The sequence below is a fragment of the Engystomops pustulosus genome, chromosome 4 (assembly GCF_040894005.1).
Source record: "Engystomops pustulosus chromosome 4, aEngPut4.maternal, whole genome shotgun sequence".
Lineage (NCBI taxonomy): Eukaryota > Metazoa > Chordata > Amphibia > Anura > Leptodactylidae > Engystomops > Engystomops pustulosus.
The window spans coordinates 191,386,671-191,405,178 of NC_092414.1; the positions used below are offsets into that span (position 1 = coordinate 191,386,671).

The 18,508-nt window shown below is 42.9% G+C and overlaps 1 protein-coding gene across 3 annotated transcripts; it reads right to left on the reverse strand.

Moving 5' to 3' along the window:
* Nucleotides 1–422: 422 nt before the first annotated feature.
* ELMOD3 (ELMO domain containing 3) lies at nt 423–15,707 on the reverse strand. Of its 3 annotated transcripts, none has more exons than XM_072149063.1 (13): nt 15,594–15,707; nt 13,393–13,539; nt 13,239–13,334; nt 12,242–12,314; nt 11,197–11,256; nt 10,709–10,729; nt 9,428–9,519; nt 9,114–9,237; nt 7,918–8,040; nt 7,488–7,618; nt 7,140–7,216; nt 5,517–5,644; nt 423–4,626 (listed from the first exon to the last, which is right to left on the reverse strand). In XM_072149063.1, the coding sequence occupies exons 2-13, from the start codon at nt 13,402–13,404 to the stop codon at nt 4,406–4,408; spliced, it is 1,158 nt and encodes a 385-aa protein (XP_072005164.1). In that variant the 5' UTR covers nt 13,405–13,539; nt 15,594–15,707; the 3' UTR covers nt 423–4,405. The 3 variants fall into 3 exon arrangements, with proteins under 3 accessions (XP_072005164.1, XP_072005166.1, XP_072005165.1); XM_072149065.1 differs by having other exon boundaries at nt 13,239–13,316; nt 15,594–15,705; XM_072149064.1 differs by lacking the exon at nt 15,594–15,707 and adding an exon at nt 15,516–15,574.
* Between the last annotated feature and the right edge of the window lie 2,801 nt (nt 15,708–18,508).

Sequence of the window (18,508 nt, forward strand, 5' to 3'; positions counted from 1 at the left end):
CTGATCTGCTTTCCCTGCGTTGGTCTTCTGCATGCATAAGAAAGCAGAGGTGCACTACCAACCAGCCAACCAATGGCACCAATTGCCTTTCTAAGGGCGCACTACTGTATGTATCAGTATCAGAATACAAGTCAACGGGGACCAAGGAAAACCAAAAGCTGCACAAGTAAGAAGAAACTGAGGTGCCCTTACATAGGAGACCACTTTAAGATCAAATTCCCCTCAAAATTTTGTCGTACACTGTTGATGTCCAGCTGCAGATTGTTTTTCATAGCCTTTAGCTAATCAGCCAAATCCACCAAAATGTAGAAGGTTAGGATTAGATATCTCAGAGAAAGGCCGTCTGTCGTTCATTTCACAAAGATCGGTCCAGGAATCAACACAACAGACGAATATAAATATCAAAACCAGAAACCATGGTGTAAAATATCATGCAGATTTATTGTTGCACATGCACATATTACATAGCATCACATTCCCATGTAGAACAGTACACATACAGCAAGTGCTCTAGGATCATATACATGGCATTAGACGTCCATAGCATGAGATTATTTCTTCAGATCTTCAATGGCTCATCTAATACGGCAAAATTATTCTCAAAATATCCAAAATATTGTATACACCATTCACTCACAGTCATCCGCGGTGTGTGCCTCTAAGCGGTATATCACATACAAGGTTCATGAACATGGCAGACATCCGCCGGCTTCTAGCTGCCGAGACTCTCTCAAGGATAGCCGCTACGTAGTGCCGAGCCTCACAGCTTAATATACCAAAATATAAGATGGCCTGAACTTTGTGACTACAGCCCTTTAGAGCCACCTAAGTGCAAAAAGATTTCATTATCCCCATATATAATGATTATATATAGTGTGAAGCATACTCAACGTATGCCCTCACACCTACAGTACAGAGTTCAGGGACAACATGGACCCTGGTGTGGGTCCTGATGTGGGCACATTATTCCCATATACCCATTAGTATACCCATCACTCAAACTTACAATCACTGACTGTTCCCAGTATAGAAAATATCTAACGATTGGCAAATAGGCCATGCTGGTGATTCTGCAGTCATAAGGCAAGGGAGATATAATTAAAAAAGGATGCGGCCATGATCCCCTGAAGTGTACAGGAGAGGTACATCGGTGCCTATGGTCCATCAAGGCTCCTCTAGAAAAACCTAACCGGCTTTGGTATGAAATGGCATAACTGGTGTCTTAGTAGCTTAAAAAGAACAATAGAATACACCTTATTATATGATGTAAAGTTAATAGACAGAGGGATTTGCATCTCTTGGCCAGAGATGTGACAAAGAGCGTCCCTCGTTGTGGAGGACCTAACAATCCATTGATGCCAATGTGTACCTTGTTATACTTTGCTTCTCCAGTGGTGGTGCTGCAAGGAAACGGAACCATTTCTGCCAGAATTACCACAGGATTACGAGCGATTGCTTAGGTATCACTTTACAATTAGCTTATTGGGATCGTCCAAAAAAAGGAAAAAAAACTTTAAGATGAAAATTACTGAGGACATGTTCTTAACACAGAATAAATATAATATAGAAATAATGACATTTTTAAAAAAAAAAAGATATCTCCTGCATCTCAATATTTTTTTCTGCTTCCCTGATAGATGTATTGGGTGAAAGTTGTTAACTACATAAAGGTATAATAAAAAAAAAAAAAAACAACAGATTATGCCTTGGCACCTGATACACATCCTAAAGCCTCTTAGCTCCTCCCACACCTATAAAAATAAATAATTGCTAAAAAATAAAAATCTTTCCCATGTATCCCATCCCACTTTATTCACATTCTGTGTGTTTGTTATATTTATCTCTTCATAGGCCGTATCCAGTAAGGTGGGCTTCAACAAAATGGCAGCTGAAGCCTCAAAAGTGCTAAACTGCCTCTACAAAGGCAAAATCTGCCACATGTGTGACTATAATGTGAGTGTGTACCCATTCAGTACGAGGGGCTGGTGGATAGACCATGGTCGATTAGCGGGTTAGTGAAACTTTCAGGTAAACGGCTGCTAGCGAGGGTCACAATAGGAGCAGACGTGAGATCACTTAAAACGCTTTCCAGTTTTTTCATAATATACATTTTTGAAAATGCTGGGCGACTACAAATACATTGCATACATTGTTTGGATTCCTTATTTTGGGGGGCGGGGGGGTTTCTGGGTATTTGAGTTTAGATCAGATAAAAGATAAAAATATCCTGATAATATATCGGACTACTGCTTTAAAGTGCACCATTAAATAAAAGCTCCACCTTTATGTTTTATTATCATGTCATTTTGAGGGTTAAAATTCTGTGCCGATTAATTTCTTAAAATATCTATGGTCTATCGCTGACAGTAGTATCTATAGGGTAAATAGCGTCCGCATCATCGCCAGGCCATACCATTACAGCGCTGGTCCTTAGCATCAGGCCTTTGGCGCTGCAGAGCATAAGGCCATGGGGGTAATAATGGGGGTATTCTGTCTAGGGGGACTGGTGGCTACAATAAAATGTATATTAAGCCCCCCTGTCTATTCTACTTACCACAAAGCTACTGAGGGGCGCTAACAAACAGGCTCTGCACCCATCCTTACTACATAGTTCAATGTGCTCCCTCTACTGGTGGCTGCAGACATACAAAAAGCTTCATATTTTTATTTATCCTCTCCAGACATCTCTATGTAAGTAACTACTTGTATTCCCAAGGAAATAATGAATCTTTCCCTATATATTTCCCGATTGTACCTCTATTATTTCTCCTAGTAATGCATGAATAAATAAATACATAACTTTTACAATTTCGTGGGGGAATGTCCATGCATGGTCTGACATTACTCAATCAGGGTTGATAGTATCGTGTTGTGAAGTGGAACCCCCCCCCCCCCAATTGCCAATTATTCTAGGAGGAGTAACAGAGGAACAACACAAAACAGATTTGAAGTGCACTCATAACTATGTTTTGCACAGGATCAGTATCAGTAAAAAGTGCTGCTGTAAAGATATATAAAGAAATTAGGCAACACAGAATTGAGGGCCTATGTAGAGTAGTACAGCACATACATTCCCTTTAGGATGGAGCACGTGCCTGAACCTGTCACTATATATTCACATTACAGATAAGGAAGCATCGTGTCAGACACTGGTCCCTAGAGACTCATGAAGAAGAACCTGGACACATGAGTTTCCACTTCTACTTGTTGCTGGTGGCCAGTGGGATGTGAGCCAGATGTGCATGGAAGTTCCCTGGAATATTAACAGCCAGCAGATTATCATAAGGACAATGGTGGAAAACTCTAGAACTGGTCTCAGAATCACAAATTCCTGCCAGCAGTTTTAACCAGTGTTGGGTATTGCCCCTGGAGGTCTTTGTACCTTAGTGCATGTTAGTGGCTGCAGAACTGTGAAAAATAGCTTCTCCGATTGCACTGGGAGCGTGTCCGCACACTGCTGTTCTCTTAGTTCTCTGCACTGAACTGCTACACACACCCTGCTGTCCTCTTAGCTCTCTATTGTAGCTCTATGTTGTAGCATCACTACTCCACACACCCTACAGTCCTCTTAGTTCTCTGCACTGAATTGCTACACACACCCTGCTGTCCTCTTAGTTCTCTGCATTGAATTTCTACACACACCCTGCTGTCCTCTTAGTTCTCTGCACTGAATTGCTACACACACCCTGCTGTCCTCTTAGTTCTCTGCTTTGAATTGCTACACACACCCTGCTGTCCTCTTAGTTCTCTGCTTTGAATTGCTACACACACCCTGCTGTCCTCTTAGTTCTCTGCTTTGAATTGCTACACACACCCTGCTGTCCTCTTAGTTCTCTGCATTGAACTGCTCCACAGTCCCAACCCCCTAAAGATATCTGGGTGAATACTATGGCAAACAAAACAGATAGTAGCGGCTATGTAGCAGTTAAATGCAGAGAGCTGAGAGCACAACAGTGTGAGGACAACCCCCAGTGCTCTTGGAAATTCTCAAACCCTGGACTATAAATTCCTATTTCACAATCCTGCTGCTACTAAGAACGTACACACAGATTACGATAATACAGCTCTCCATGTGTTATGCCTAACATTATTAGGTGCATTGTGCAGGCAGACTCTCTATAAATATTACACACGTAATGTGTCCTTATGCCCTCCCCCTGACTGATGTGTATGTGCCATATAGGATTTCTGCATTATGATCAGCCATGATGGAAAGCCCTGAGCATTGTACATTCATGGTACATCATACCGGGTGCGGCCTAGTTTTTTTACGTGTGACCTATACACTACGCCCTACGTAAGCGGTAACCAAGTATCATCAATTACTGCAGTCTACATTACGCCGTGTTCACCAATGCCTACAGCTGGTTTTCCGTGCCCCAGTGCCCACAGCATGCCCCGGCTCTCATATAAGCCTGTCCTCCTGCACCTGCTGCTCACAGACCCCTGTGAAGCAGATGCCCCCGGCCTGTGCATGGCTACCATCATGATTCTCAATCCGTTGTTCAGCCGGGTGGTGCGTCCAGATCTCAAGGGGCAGATCCTTGGGTAGAGGCCGCTCTTTCAGATGGACGTCTAATTGGCGGAAAAGTTCTTTGGGTTTTTTCTTGGCAAGAACTTCAACCTCTACATTGGGAAAGAAGAATTGATAATAGTGAACTGGTTGCTTTCCAGCCATGGCTTTAGCCACATATACTCTGCCCACACATAAAGGGGTTAACACAACACAACCCAAAAGTACAAATCAACCCCCTTTCTCTAGAACAAGTATAAAAAACAAACAAAAACAGAAAAGTAAACATGTCAGGTATCACTGTGTCCCAAAATTCCCAACGCTGAAGTGTGAAATTAATACTGGCGTCCGAATAGGTCAAAAACTAAAATTCATACAAAATTTTTTTTTCTTTTTTTTTTAGAAATCTATTAAAACATAATAAAACATATACAAAATGTGATATCTGTGATCACACCAACCCCAAAAATACAAGGGGAGGTGTCACTTGGAGCGCACAATTAAAAAAACGGAAAAACTTTGACCACAAGAAAATGGGACAAATGCGTTACTGTGACCCCCACCAATCATGAGAACAGGGTGAAAACATTATAGCCGTACGGTAAAGCTCCCAAACGTATATCACATATACATAGAGGTCCCCAATTTCCCGGCAGGCTTATATAGCGTCCTATTGCCTTCTGTATGTACATACACTCATATCCCAGTCATAGCAGCAGAAGGTTAAGTGCCCAACCCCCTCAGCCCCAAGACATCCATAACATTCAGGCATTATAATTGAAGCAGTATGTAGGCCGAGGCCTGTGCTCCCAGGACATGGGCCTGTTCATCCTGGAATTCATTATGTGCTTCTGCCGCCAGGTACTGATAGATTTACTAGAAGGAGGATGGATTTATGTGACTGGAGATATAAGATGAGAAGGCCCGAGACGCCGACCTAGGCCTCGGTGACATTGATATATACACACAACATAACAGCGTGAAGATGAAGCCTTACACTCACCTTTCAGGACGTAGCCGGAGTCGCTGATGGTTTTGTTCTGCGTCTTCCACACGTGGTAAAGGTGGAAGTATACGGCCACGTAGAGGTCATTGAGCACAGCAAACACCTGCTGTCTGCGGTTACACTCCCTATAAGAGGACACATACACATTTAACCCCAAGGGTTGTCCACTTTCAAAAAAAAATATTTATATGGTGTCTAATGAAAAGTTATACAATTTTCCAATATACTTTCTGTATCAATTCCTTGTATCTTGTATCCTATCTTATAGGAAGCTCCATTGTTTACTTCTTGTCCCTGGTCATGTGATCATGGTCACACAGGTACATAGTTCGTTACATACCTGGTCGTGTGATGTCACACAGGTGCACAGCACGTTGTATCCCTGGTCATGTGAGGTCACACAGGTGCACGGCACATTGTATCCCTGGTCATGTGATGTCACACAGGTGCGTGGCTCGTTATATGCATGTTCATGTGATGTCACACAGGTGCACGGCTTGTTGTATCCCTGGTCATGTGATATCACACAGGTGCATGGTTTGTTATATTCCTAGTCATGTGAGGTCACATAGGCTCACATCTTGTTATAATACACAGCTCCAAATACTTCCTGTGGATATAACAAGCCGTGCACCTGTGTGACATCACATGACCAGGGACAGTTTTCTATCCACAGAAAGTAAATGGAGCTTCCCATTGAATGTCATAAGAGAATTGTTACAAAAAGTATATTGGAAAATTCTCTAACTTTCATAAGACGCACAATATTAACAATATTTTGCTGCAGAGTCTTGGTATCAAGAGAAAACAGCGTTAGCCTTCTCCGCAGCAGATATTTAAGGTGGCTGCACTACCCAGGGAGCACAGCATCCACGCCATACAGTTACATGCCGCCAGTCATGGCTGTGCAGGATATTGTAGCATCACTACTACTAAAATAGTGGAAAAAGTTGCATTATCCTGCACAGCCACTATGGAGTAAACGTTATGTAGCTGTCCGATAGTTGCATAATCCTTCATCTAGCCCAGTGCAGGTGAACCAATGGCATGGGCGCCAGAGACAGCACTGCGATCTCTCTTTCCGAGCACATGGGCCATCCCCCCAGCACAGGGATTGCCATCCAGACAGCCCAGTGCTATTTTAAAGGAAAGGCCATTTGTTATCCATGGCCTCATTCCTTCTAAAATCAACTTTTATAATTATTCTAATGACCCTAAAGGGCTCTGATGGGTGTTTCCAGAGCACCTCAGTTTTGTAGCTTCACAGGCTGTTATAATGAGCACAGCACGTCTCCCCCTCCCCTGAACTTCATGCTTCTGCTAGATTACACAGGCAGAACGAGGAGGGAGAGGGGGGGGGGGGGTGAAACCTATTCTGCTCATTGAATAATATTATAATTTAAGGAAGGCGGTCATGGATAAATAATACAATGTAATGTTGGTTTATCACGATGGTAGATTTTCTTTAAAGCTTCCTATAAATAATCACGGATATTGTCATTACTCAAGGTAAGTCTCTTCTGAAGCCAGAGGAAATCTTACAACTGAAGTAAAAAAAAAGTAATCTACATACAGTAATATAAGAAGCCCTGCTACATTAGTATTATACGAGTTACTCACCTGCTTACTCGCTCCTCTCTCAGAACCTGGATACAGATTCTTGTGATGTTGAGGGACATGAGACAGAATGGGAAATTCTGGAAGAAAATACACAGTGTATATACAGCTTTATAGTCTATATATATGTACACATTTACACACAAAGGGGGAAATTTATCATAAGTCTCTTAGAGCAGAACTGTTCTAGTTGCCCATGGGAACCAATCAGAGCTCAGCTTAGATTTCCCACCTGCCATTTATAAAATTAAAGCGGAGCTCCGATTGGCTTCCATGGGCATATATATATATGTGTGTATATATATTACACACACACACACACGTGTTATATACATTATACATAATACAGACCTGTCTGTGATGCTGTGACAGGCGGAAAATGTCATGAGCCAAAGGCAGTATTTTAGGATCCATCACCATGTGCAACAGGTGCATAAGACCAAGCAGTCCAGCGGCTCTCAAGTCAGTGCCAGGATCCAGACCTGCAGGACAAGACAAAGGGCATCTTATTAATAGGAGCCATAGTAGTTTGATAATGAGAAATTTAGATAAATGGACACAATAATATGTTCTGTCTCTATGCAATAGCCACGGATCCTAGACGACACTCACAACCAATATCCACAATACAATTTGTGAGGATGCCAAATAACTCAAACATGGTGTCATCCCATTCCTGTATGACCTGGAATCAAAAAACATGCCAACCTCTCCCCACTAGTACAGTAATAGGTCCCCTCTGCATCTAGTCACTACACTACCACTACCACCATTATCTCACCTTGGAATCCCAGTTGCTCCCAGTGTGATCCAAATAGGGGGCAGTCAAACCTGGCACCGGTCAGCTTCTTGTATATGGTCTGCAGGATTCGGACATGAACTTGCTGACCGTTATCAAGTGGACCTATGGACACGTACAACAGATACCGAATATAGTATTTTTCTGATCAATTCACCAACTTAGGCTACATTCAGACGGCCGTATGGGGGACGTATATACAGCCAATGTATATATACGTCCCCCATCCCCCGCATGGCGCCCTACAGGAGCGGTACGGTGCAGCACACGTGATACACCTTACCACTCCATACACCGTGAAAAGATAGGACATATCCTATCTTTTCACGGCTTACGGCGCAGCATGCCATATATCCCTATGGAGAGGGGCGGGAATGAGCAGCGCTCACCTCCACCTCCTCTCCCCACGCACCGCCGCGTGCCCGCCATGCTACTGTACGGTGGGCAACGGGCGTCTGAATGTAGCCTAACAGAAAATCCACAAAGAGAATATCTCCGAGGAGTCTAATCTCTCATGAACTGCGGAATTCTGAATCCCATGGACATCACATCTCAAGATACCAGGCAAAGCAGATTCTTAAAGGGAATCTACCATTAAAATCCATCATGATAGACCCAGACACCGTGACTGTGGTAAGATTCTTATATTCCTTATCCATGGCCTCCTTATTTCTAAAATTAACTTGTAAAATTAGTTTTATGAGGTGTTACCAGTGCCCCCTTTGTAGCTTCACAGGCTGTTACACTGTCTCACTCTCCACCCTGCTCCCACAGGCACTTCCCTTATCCCTCAGCACGATGTAATCTCACACAGTGGGAAAGGGAAAGTGCTCCTGCATAGTGTAACAGCCAGCGAATCAACAGCACGAAGGGGCTCTAGTAACATCCAACAGAGCTCTTCCAACTCATTAGCATAATTTTAAAAGTGGATTTTAGAATAAAAAATAGAGGACACGGATAACAAATATAAGAATATTATGAGTAAGTGTCCCTGGTTTGTCATGGTGAATTTTTTTCTGGCAGATATGGACACTTTTAGTAAATTTCCCCCCCATCATGATGGAGTAATCACACACAACCCCTCCCACTTTCCCCTCCATGGTGATGAGACAGATGAGCCAGACATGGAAAGGGACAGAATTTATCCTCCTGCTAATGTGCCGCCATGAACCACTTACACTGTGCTATGGTCAGCACCAAGTCCCTCTCTGCGTGCAGATCTCTATGGAGCCGAGGGGGTCCAAACAGCAAATGACTGACAGCAGAGAAACCCGAGCGCCGTACGGTGGGCTGGATCTTTTTCTGGAATATAAAGCATTAATGTCAGTACAAGAAGGAGGAGGAAACTGCAGCTTAACATTGACATTGTTGTATTACAAAGAGCTTTTAGAACTTTTTTTTGATGCTGCAGAATCTCAGACTAGTAATATCACAGTACATTTATGTGTCCGGCACTTGTGATTTGACATTGTAGACTTCTTCCAGCACGTACCATGTATTCGGACAGGTCTGCTGTCTGGAAGTATTGCAGCGCTTCATTGAAGGAGATCAAAGGCGTCTGTCCAGGAAGAACCCCGATAAGCCCTGCATATAGACACAGAATATGGTCATGATTAAGACACTTTGTGTCGAAACGAGTTGATCCTTACATTGGCTGTACGTGTCTACATGAATTTTATTGAATAAAGGAAGCTTTTTTGATATTGGATCGTTTCCGAGTGTGGTACTGAGTGCTGGATTCCATATCTACCTATGGTTATAACCTGGTACAGGAACATGGAACGCTCTCCTTAATGGTTTTTTCATGCACGAATTGATCCCAAATAAAATTCCAGTAATTTAGAAAAAAAAAAAGTCTGATTGACGGGAGGCCGACTGCTATTGGACTGTAGGTTCTAATTGTCTAAAAGTCCCGTAAAGGAGTTTTCCCACAAAGCAAGTTAGTTCCTATCCATAGGACTTGCTGATTGGTGGGGTCTCAGTGATGGGACCCCCACAGATCATGAGAACGTGGGTCTGACGTTCTCTCGTCGCATCCCTCGTAGCACCAAAGAGATGGCCGGGCAGCCTCGTTCATCTCAACGGAGCTGAGATTGTTGAGTGCCACCGCTCGGCAATCTCGTCGGAAAACCCCTTTAAAGGAAATCTACCATCAAAATCCATTATGATAAACCAGGGACATTACTCATAGATCCAGGCATTGGGACTGTGGTAATCTTATATTTGTTATCCATGGCCTCCTTCTATCTAGAAAATTGACTTATCATTATGCTAACATCTTAAAAGGGCTCCTAGGGTGTTACCAGAGCCCCTTTGTGTTGCAGTTTCACAGGCTAACAGAGTGTGTAGGAGCTGAAGACAGTGAAATTACAGCATAGAGAGGCTCTGGTAACACACTCCAGAGCCCTTCTGACTCATTAGCATAAGTTTAAAAGTCGATTTTAGAAGAAAGGAGACCATGGATAACAAATATAGGAATATTACCACAGTCACAGTTCAAGGGTATACGAGTAAGTGTTTTGTCCATGCTTGATGTTAGATTTCAGGCTCAACCATCACTCCATTCATATAGCTTGCTTCAGTGATATTGCAGGCCGCTGCCCATTGGTTGGACAACCAGCAATTGGAATTTCTATATGTAGGAAAACCCTATTCCCTCTACATCAAAGTCTCCCAGTTTTTATAGTGTGGGAGGACAAAGTAACACTAAAACAAAGCATAAAAATCATATCCTAAGTCTATGGCCCGTCCATAAGACATTTTTTATACATACCTGTTTTCTTGCAGTACAGCTCTAAACAAAACAAAAAAAAGAAATAACATTAGGTTTAATTAAAGTCCTTGTCACGTAAGAAAATGTAAGAAAATAATGTAGAGCATAATAAAAGTGAATAATGTGCTAAAAGGAACACTCCAGTCACATTATACCTTGTGCAGGGCCTGGAGGGAGGAGCACGACTCTAGGTTCTAGGAACACAATGAAAATGAGCTCCTCCCTCCAGGCCCCGCACCATGTGTTAGTCAATGAATTATCTTTGACTGGAGATTTCCCTTACACAAAACATGTAAAGGGGGACCCAAAAAGGTGGTGCACTCAGAGCAGTGTAGATTCATGAAGAACATGCGCTAGAAATCCTGAATCTGGCACCCCCTGCACACTACACAGGTAACTGCACATAGTACACACTGCACTGCTTTTAATAAATGTGGACTAACAGGTTTCCCAGCTATACAAGCACAGACATTTCATTGCAAACCAACCTGTCTGGATATTTTCCAAGGCATCCCACTCCTGTTCTGCTCTGAGCAAGTCTTCGCTTTCTGCAAATGAAATCAATGTGTTCAAAGTATGGCGGCACCATAGACAGAGCAATGTCAGAGAAGGGGCTATGAATCTGCAGCTGCTTCTAAAGCCCACAAATAAGTTCTTGAGAGAGAAGACAACAGTCTCCGAGCCTCTTGCTGTTCCTGGTCATGTTTCAAGGCTCTTTTATTGGTCGGACACTGACTAACAAGTTACGTTTCTATAGGTGGAGTGAAAGGGGCAGGTTTCTAACTTCTGGAGGAGAGCTAATCTGCATACTCTATTCTCAAAGGACACAAGCTCCATCTCCTCAATAAAATTAGGAGAGCAGGTAAGACATGGCCTGTAGGCTCAAAAGACAAAAAAAACACAAACTTGCAACTTCCCACTGTCAGATCTGACACTATTATGGTGTAGGAAATGTGCATTATGGGAAGGATTCTGATCTGAAACAGTTTACATGGACGGATTTACAATTTGTATTAAGGATAATCTACCTTCAAAACCAAATAATCTTCTTATATTTGTTATCCATGGCCTCCTTCCTTCTAAAATCACCTTTTAAAATTATACTAATGAGCCTGAAGGGATCCTGGGGGTGTTACCAGAGCCCCTCCATGCTGCAAATTCACCGGCTGTTACACAGTGCGGGAGAAGCGCAGAGCCCTTCAGGCTCTTTAGCAAAATTTATAGGTTGATTTTAGTAGGAAGGAGGCCATAGATAACAAATATAAGAAGATCACCACAGACATGGGGCCTGGATCTAGGGGTAAGTGTCCCTGGTTTATGATGATGGATTTTAAAGGTAGATTTCCTTAAAATGTGGCAAATCCTCACATTTTATTACACTAAAATCCACATTACCTATAACATGATGTGCATAATATATCTATATATATCTATAAGTATATAAAATGAATGTTTCAGGTTTTATAATTTCCCCATTAGAGGAATAATTAAAAACTGGAATGACAGGATGATGACTGTGAGGGGCCACCGTACCTGGCTCTTTCTCAGGTTCCTGACTCTTGTTCACCAGTGTCTGTAAAACACTGTTCTGTTTCACAGCAGAAATCTGAAAAATGGAAACTGAGTATTAAATATTGGTAGATCACAAAGTATATATATGTACATACAGGCAGTCCCCAAGTTACGTACAAGATAGGTTCTGTACGTTTGTTCTTAAGTTGAATTTGTATGTAAGTCGGAACTGTATATTTTATAATTGTAGCTCCAAACAAATTTTTTTTGGTGTCTGTGACAATTGGATTTTAAAAATGTTGGATTGTCATAAGAACCAGAAGTAACACTAAAGCTTCATTACAGACACCTGTGATAACTGTTACAGCTGTTTATTCCAGCCTAGGGCTAAAGTACAGTAATTTACCAATATTCTGAGATCCGTTTGTAACTAGGGGTCGTCTGTAAGTCGGGTGTTCTTAAGTAGGGGACCACCTGTATTTATGATCTAATGCTCATGTGGTAAAGGTGTCCTAGAGATGAGCGGATCAGAACTCTAAGCTCGGGTACATTCCGGACATACTGTCAGACGAAAAAGCAATCTGGCAAAATTGACGCCCCTAGCTAGGGCTGTGATTGGCCAGAGGGACACCACTAGCCAATTATAGCCATGGCTCGTTGGGTCGTCAACTTGCCAGATTGGCTGTTTGGCTGCCAATCCGGCAATATGTCCTGGTCATGCGGGGCACACACACGAACCCCAACTTGGAGTACGAGTCCACTCATCACTAGTGTTCTGGGTCAAATACAAAACCAAGATCTATACATAGACTAAATCCCAACAATGGACCAGTATAACAAAAGACCACAATGTATACTGCTCTGGGGAAGAAGACATATATCCGCACTATATCTCCATCAACTTTACTGAGCCACAACCTGTTTAGTTAAAAAAGAGTAATTTATAGTAGATGCTTAGGTAGGTTCCTACTGACAACTTACACCCCAAACCATTGCAGTGCTGGTTTGTCAGACTTACTGGCATCGATTTGATGGCTGGCAGGAAGTTGTTGTGGTTTTGGTGAAGACCAGGGCTCACGGCCCAACCATTCATTACCTGAAAGAAAGGAGAAGACTGCGGTGGATTACTAGTGATCAGTATAACGAGAGGTGTGATGTGTGCCGCCTCTTACCCCACTATCCATGCTTCATCCTGGGGTGACACCACAGCGCTCAGTGCAGGTTAAGGGCTATACTTGTTAAAGTTGTGCAAGTTTTAGGCTCCATTCTTATACGACGATCGCCATCACAGGCTCCAATTGGCAGTCGCTGACAGAGGTCTGGTCAGTAGAGATTAAAGAGGAACAAAATATAGTAGTGTAATGCTGGGCAATACAGTTAAGTCCCCAAAGAGGTACAAAGTGAGCAGGACTGTCCCCAAAGGGGTACAAAGTGAGCAGGACTGTCCCGAATAATTAATGCAAACTTTCCGAACACCTACATGTTCTGGTCACGCAGGGAACATACTAAAGCGTTTTACACAGCGTGTCACATCTAATAATAGGCTCCAGCCTCTTAGTAGATCCAAAAAACCTTCTCCGCCAGTTTGGAGCTGTTCAGACATTGTCTGACTTGGTGGAGATTTTGGCTGGTCTCCACTAGTTTTGAGACTGTAGTAAATAAGGCGGCCTGAGGTGTTTATGCCCCCGCTCACCTTCAGTCACTCCCACTCACAAAGTAGCATAGGGGTTCGAAAAGCCAAAAAAATGGTCAAAGATGGGGCTTATCAGATGCTTTCTCCGCCAAATACCAGAAAAGTCATAGTAAAAGCCCTCCCAGAGTCTCATTATAACAGACAGAAATTCTGCAGCGTGTTCACAGTATATGATCCCTGCCTAGAGGCTAAATTACTAGCCCCCTCAGGTAGGGGATGAAATGTCCTCTCTAGAATTCCCTCTTTTATGTGAAATCTCACCTATTTAAAAAAAAATCTCCCCCGAAGTCAGACAAATATTCTTTACTAAAACACCATCAGCATGTTTCAGAGGGGTAATGAAATGTAACAGCCTCTAAACTTGACTCGTCTCATGTGAAAGTGAGAAGAGTCAGATTTTCCTTACTTTGAGAGAGATTTTTTTTTTTTGTATAGGTAAATTTATGCAATTTCACATAAGAGTGATTTCTAGAAACAACACTTCACCCCTCACTTGTGGAGGCTTGTAGTATAGTGGGATAAAACCTGGTGAGAGTTTCTAATTAAAACTCACGTGTGATTGATAAATGAACACGTTTAACTGCGATTTGAATCACTTTTCTATAGTGGTGCTATCCGGCTCTGTAATCTCATTCTAGTGTCAGATATTCTCATCTGATTTTGACAGCTCTGAGGGTGCGGTCACACTTCACATTTTGATTCCATTTAAAAGCACAATGAAAGTGCCACCGCATATACTATGGAAACGCGTGTGATCGGTAACCAGCATCCCAGATCTTGTATTGTTTAAATGCAAGACACTGGGTGCAGGTTACCTACTGCACGTGTTTCCATAAAAAGGAATATGCAATTGGGCCGCGACATGCCCTATGTGCACTTCTAAAGTGCTACAAGTGAGCGCACCCTGAGATTCTTACTTTCCAGCATCTCCACGCACAAGGAGAAAAAAAAAAGTGTGCCTTAAATTTTTAATGACTTCTATCAGGTGAATTGGGACAAAGTAGTGTATACTGCCTGTCAGAGCCATGTGCACCGACATTTAGAGGGGTTGTCCATAAGTTGAAAAACATGGCAGTTTCCTTCCAAAAACAGCACATCTGACTACGGGTTGTGCGTGGTATTGCAACTAAGATCGATTAATTTCTATACAGCTGGGCTTCAGTACTGGCAGAAACCACGGTCAGGTGTGGCGCATCTTTGCAAGAAAACATCCTAGGTGACTTTGGACACGACATCCACGCTGAATTTGTCAGCATTTATCACCTCTAAAAAAAAAACTAAACAGAATCGCAACGTAACCTCAATCGCTTTTCATAGAGATGAAGGAGGCGATACCCCCCCTGATTTTTGGCCACAGGACAGGCGTTTTGGTTGGCGTACACCTCTGTCCCTGCGCAGTTATCATCTTAAAACAAAAGAAAGCTGTGGTATAATGTCCGCCTATGTTGCTCATGCACTCTATGAACAGGTTAATAGTCAGTGACTAATATGCAATTAACAGCCTACAATTAGTGATTTGCATAAAGATAACAGCCCCCAAGCATTAGGTGCAGCCCCCTTGCACCATAGCAGCACCGAGCACGCAGCCAGCGATGAAAGCACCTGGCACAGCTGGCAGCACACCATCACTGCACTGGGGCAATGCACAGCAGCTCTCCCACTACACACAGCAGCCCTTACCCCTCATAGCTCCCTCCAATCTCTGCGGCCATCATCAACTTTCCTGAGTCCTGGCAACCGAGCCGCACAATGCACTCTGGGAAGTGTAGTTTACCAAAGCCATTGATTAATGCTAAACGTTCAGTTATAAACCACAACTCCCAGAAGCCATTGCTGCTCAGAACTGCAACCGTTACATCTTCTATTCCTGTCTTCAGTTTTCACCGTTCAAGTGCAAGACGGCGGACATCTTGTTGGAGACTATTTTATATTACTTTAAAGCAGAATGGTCTACGGTAACGTGTCTCCTGAGGTGGAGACATTCATGTAAAATTAGACGTGAAATAGGGATTATGATCAGACATCAAGCTGTGGGCAATGAAGCTGCAGAATTGTGTTTCATAGCTCTGTATCAGGGTGCTTAGGGTCCATACTGTAATACACCCCACACTATTATATAGTCATGATATAGTCATGACTCCCACATATAAACCATATCTCTGCTCAGTTTAGAGGTTAGTAATGAGCAGCTGTAGGATACCAGTCCCTGTAGTAACACAATGCAGTGATATGACATCACCTCCCTCACAGTCATGTTCAGTATCTCACACACTTGTAGATTTATAACCCCTTAATGACTTGTGTCTTCACATAAATATGTGTGAACATGGTTTATGGTACAAGAATCCCATTATTTAGATTCAGGGGTATAACTCCTGGACCACAATAAGAAATGACCCCCCACCCGCCATACACCATTTATAATCTTGCCTACCAAATATCCTGGAATGCCTCAGTAAAAAGGGAGAGCTTCAGGGATCAGTGAGAAGAATAAGACAAGATAGTCCTTTAATGATCCCTGGGGGGAAATTCCTTTGTACATGAGGTGGATGTGGTTGCCGGAGCCGATGCACAGGCAGCGCCATAGTACATCCCATCACGGGTATAGCACCGATCACAGATATTAGCGTTGGGTGTTTGCTGAAATATGCAGCAACCCCCACCTCTATATGAAGAGCTCTTAGCCTGTGAGCTCTCTTCATACAGCCCCCGCACCTAAAAAAAAATCAGTTTGTAAACTTATATGCAACTCACCTGACGTCCAATGAAACTCTGCATATTCATGAGTTACTTGCATGGCTTTTAGTGATGGGGTCATTCACAAAGAGTCGGCTCCCATCAGTGAGCCGATAGTTCACCTAACACCGCCCCTAATAGGCTCACCGGGTTAAAAAAAAAGTGGAGTGGGGTGACTGACTGGCCTGAGGCTCCCTATTATATATTTACTATGGAGCCGTTCAGGAGCCAGAAAAGCCGGCTCTTCTTAGTGAGCAGAGCCTAACGATCCAGCTCACTAAGAAGAGCCGGACTTCCCATCACTAGTTACTCTGCCTACTTGTTCCTGATTGACAAGTCTCAGTGCTGCAGAACATGCTGCTATGTAGAACATTGAGTTAGGCCCCTTCCACACTTGCGTTGCAGATCACATCAGAGTTTGATCAGGGTTTGGTCAGTGAAAAACTGACATTTTGCATCAGAGTTCAATCAGTTTTCAGTCAGAGTTTGTTCAGTGTCTCAGTTTTTCACGCGCATTTTCAATGCAATTTCAATGCACTTTTCACGCGCAGATAATGCTGAGCTCTATCTTTTCTATGGCAATTGATGTGTGAAAAACACATTGCACTTGCATGTGTCTCAGAGTGCAATGCATTTTTGATGCGTCTCCATAGACTTGTATGGTGCGTTTTTCACGCGCATGACTTGCAAAAGTAGAGCATGTCGAGATTTAAACGCATGTGTGTGCGTGAAAAAAAATGCAAGCCTGAAAAGACCCATTGATTACGATGGGTCAGAGTGCAATGCAAGTTCTGCACGTCAAAAGCACGCGCATGAAAAACGCAAGTGTGGAAGGGGCCTTAGAGCTCTGTTACACCATTAATAATAATGATTCTATATTTATATAGCACCTACAGATGACGCAGCGCTGCACAAAGCATGACAAATTGGCCCCTGTCCCCATGGGGCTCACAATCTAAACAACCTACCAGTATGTTTTAAGAGTGTGAGAAGAAACCGGAGGAAACCCACACAAACACAGAGAGAACATACAAATTCTTTTCAGATGTTGATCTGAGTGGGACTAGAACCCAGGACTCCAATGCTGCAAGGCAGAAGTGCTACCCACTCAGCCATCGTGCTGCCCTAACCATTAGCGATTTCATGTCATGTGACCAGGGTGCGATCATCTAAGGTCCTTTTACATTTGCACAGTCTACCCAATGTATGTATCTGTTCACATGAAATCACACCAGCCTCCATGGAGGATGGGGAGGAGTAGAAGTCCACAAAGGCATGCTGTAATAATGCCATGATCATGCCATGTGATCAGATGTATGCATGGTGTACAGTTTGCTAATGTTCATCATCTGTGACATCTGTGTTCATCACCCTGGTCACATGACATGAAGAAGCATGGGGGGGAGGGGAGTAGATGGGAGGGTCTGTTCGAGGAGGACAGGCTGTTGTGAGGGAAACAATTTTTAGCTAAAAGAATAGAATCCATTAATATGAATCTATAGGATCGTGTCACCAGCTCTATATGTGAAAATGTGGTAAACCTCTGTAACCCCCTCTCAAATGTATCATCTAACTTTTTTTTCACAATATTTGCTGGCTAATAACCAGGATTTAGTATAATTCAATGAATCCTTGAAGTGTTCCTTGAACCCTAATATTAATTTAAAAAAAAGTTTTTTTCTGCAGGTCAATATTTGTTGCTCGTGTAGGACTAGGACATGGGGGAAGGAAAGTTTAATTCATGGGAGTAGTCCCCAGACATATTACACTCTTGTGTTACGTCCATCGCTGCGCTAAGGAATAGACATTAAGATCTCAGGTGTTATCAAAGACTTTTATTTTATATCCTAATGATTAAA

Coding starts and splice junctions, on each gene's coding strand:
- ELMOD3 (XM_072149063.1), bottom strand. Junction 10,730..11,196: donor CTTGGAAAATATCCAGACAG/GTTGGTTTGCAA, acceptor TGTTTTGTTTAG/AGCTGTACTGCAAGAAAACA. Junction 8,041..9,113: donor GGTGCTGACCATAGCACAGT/GTAAGTGGTTCA, acceptor ACGTGTCCATAG/GTCCACTTGATAACGGTCAG.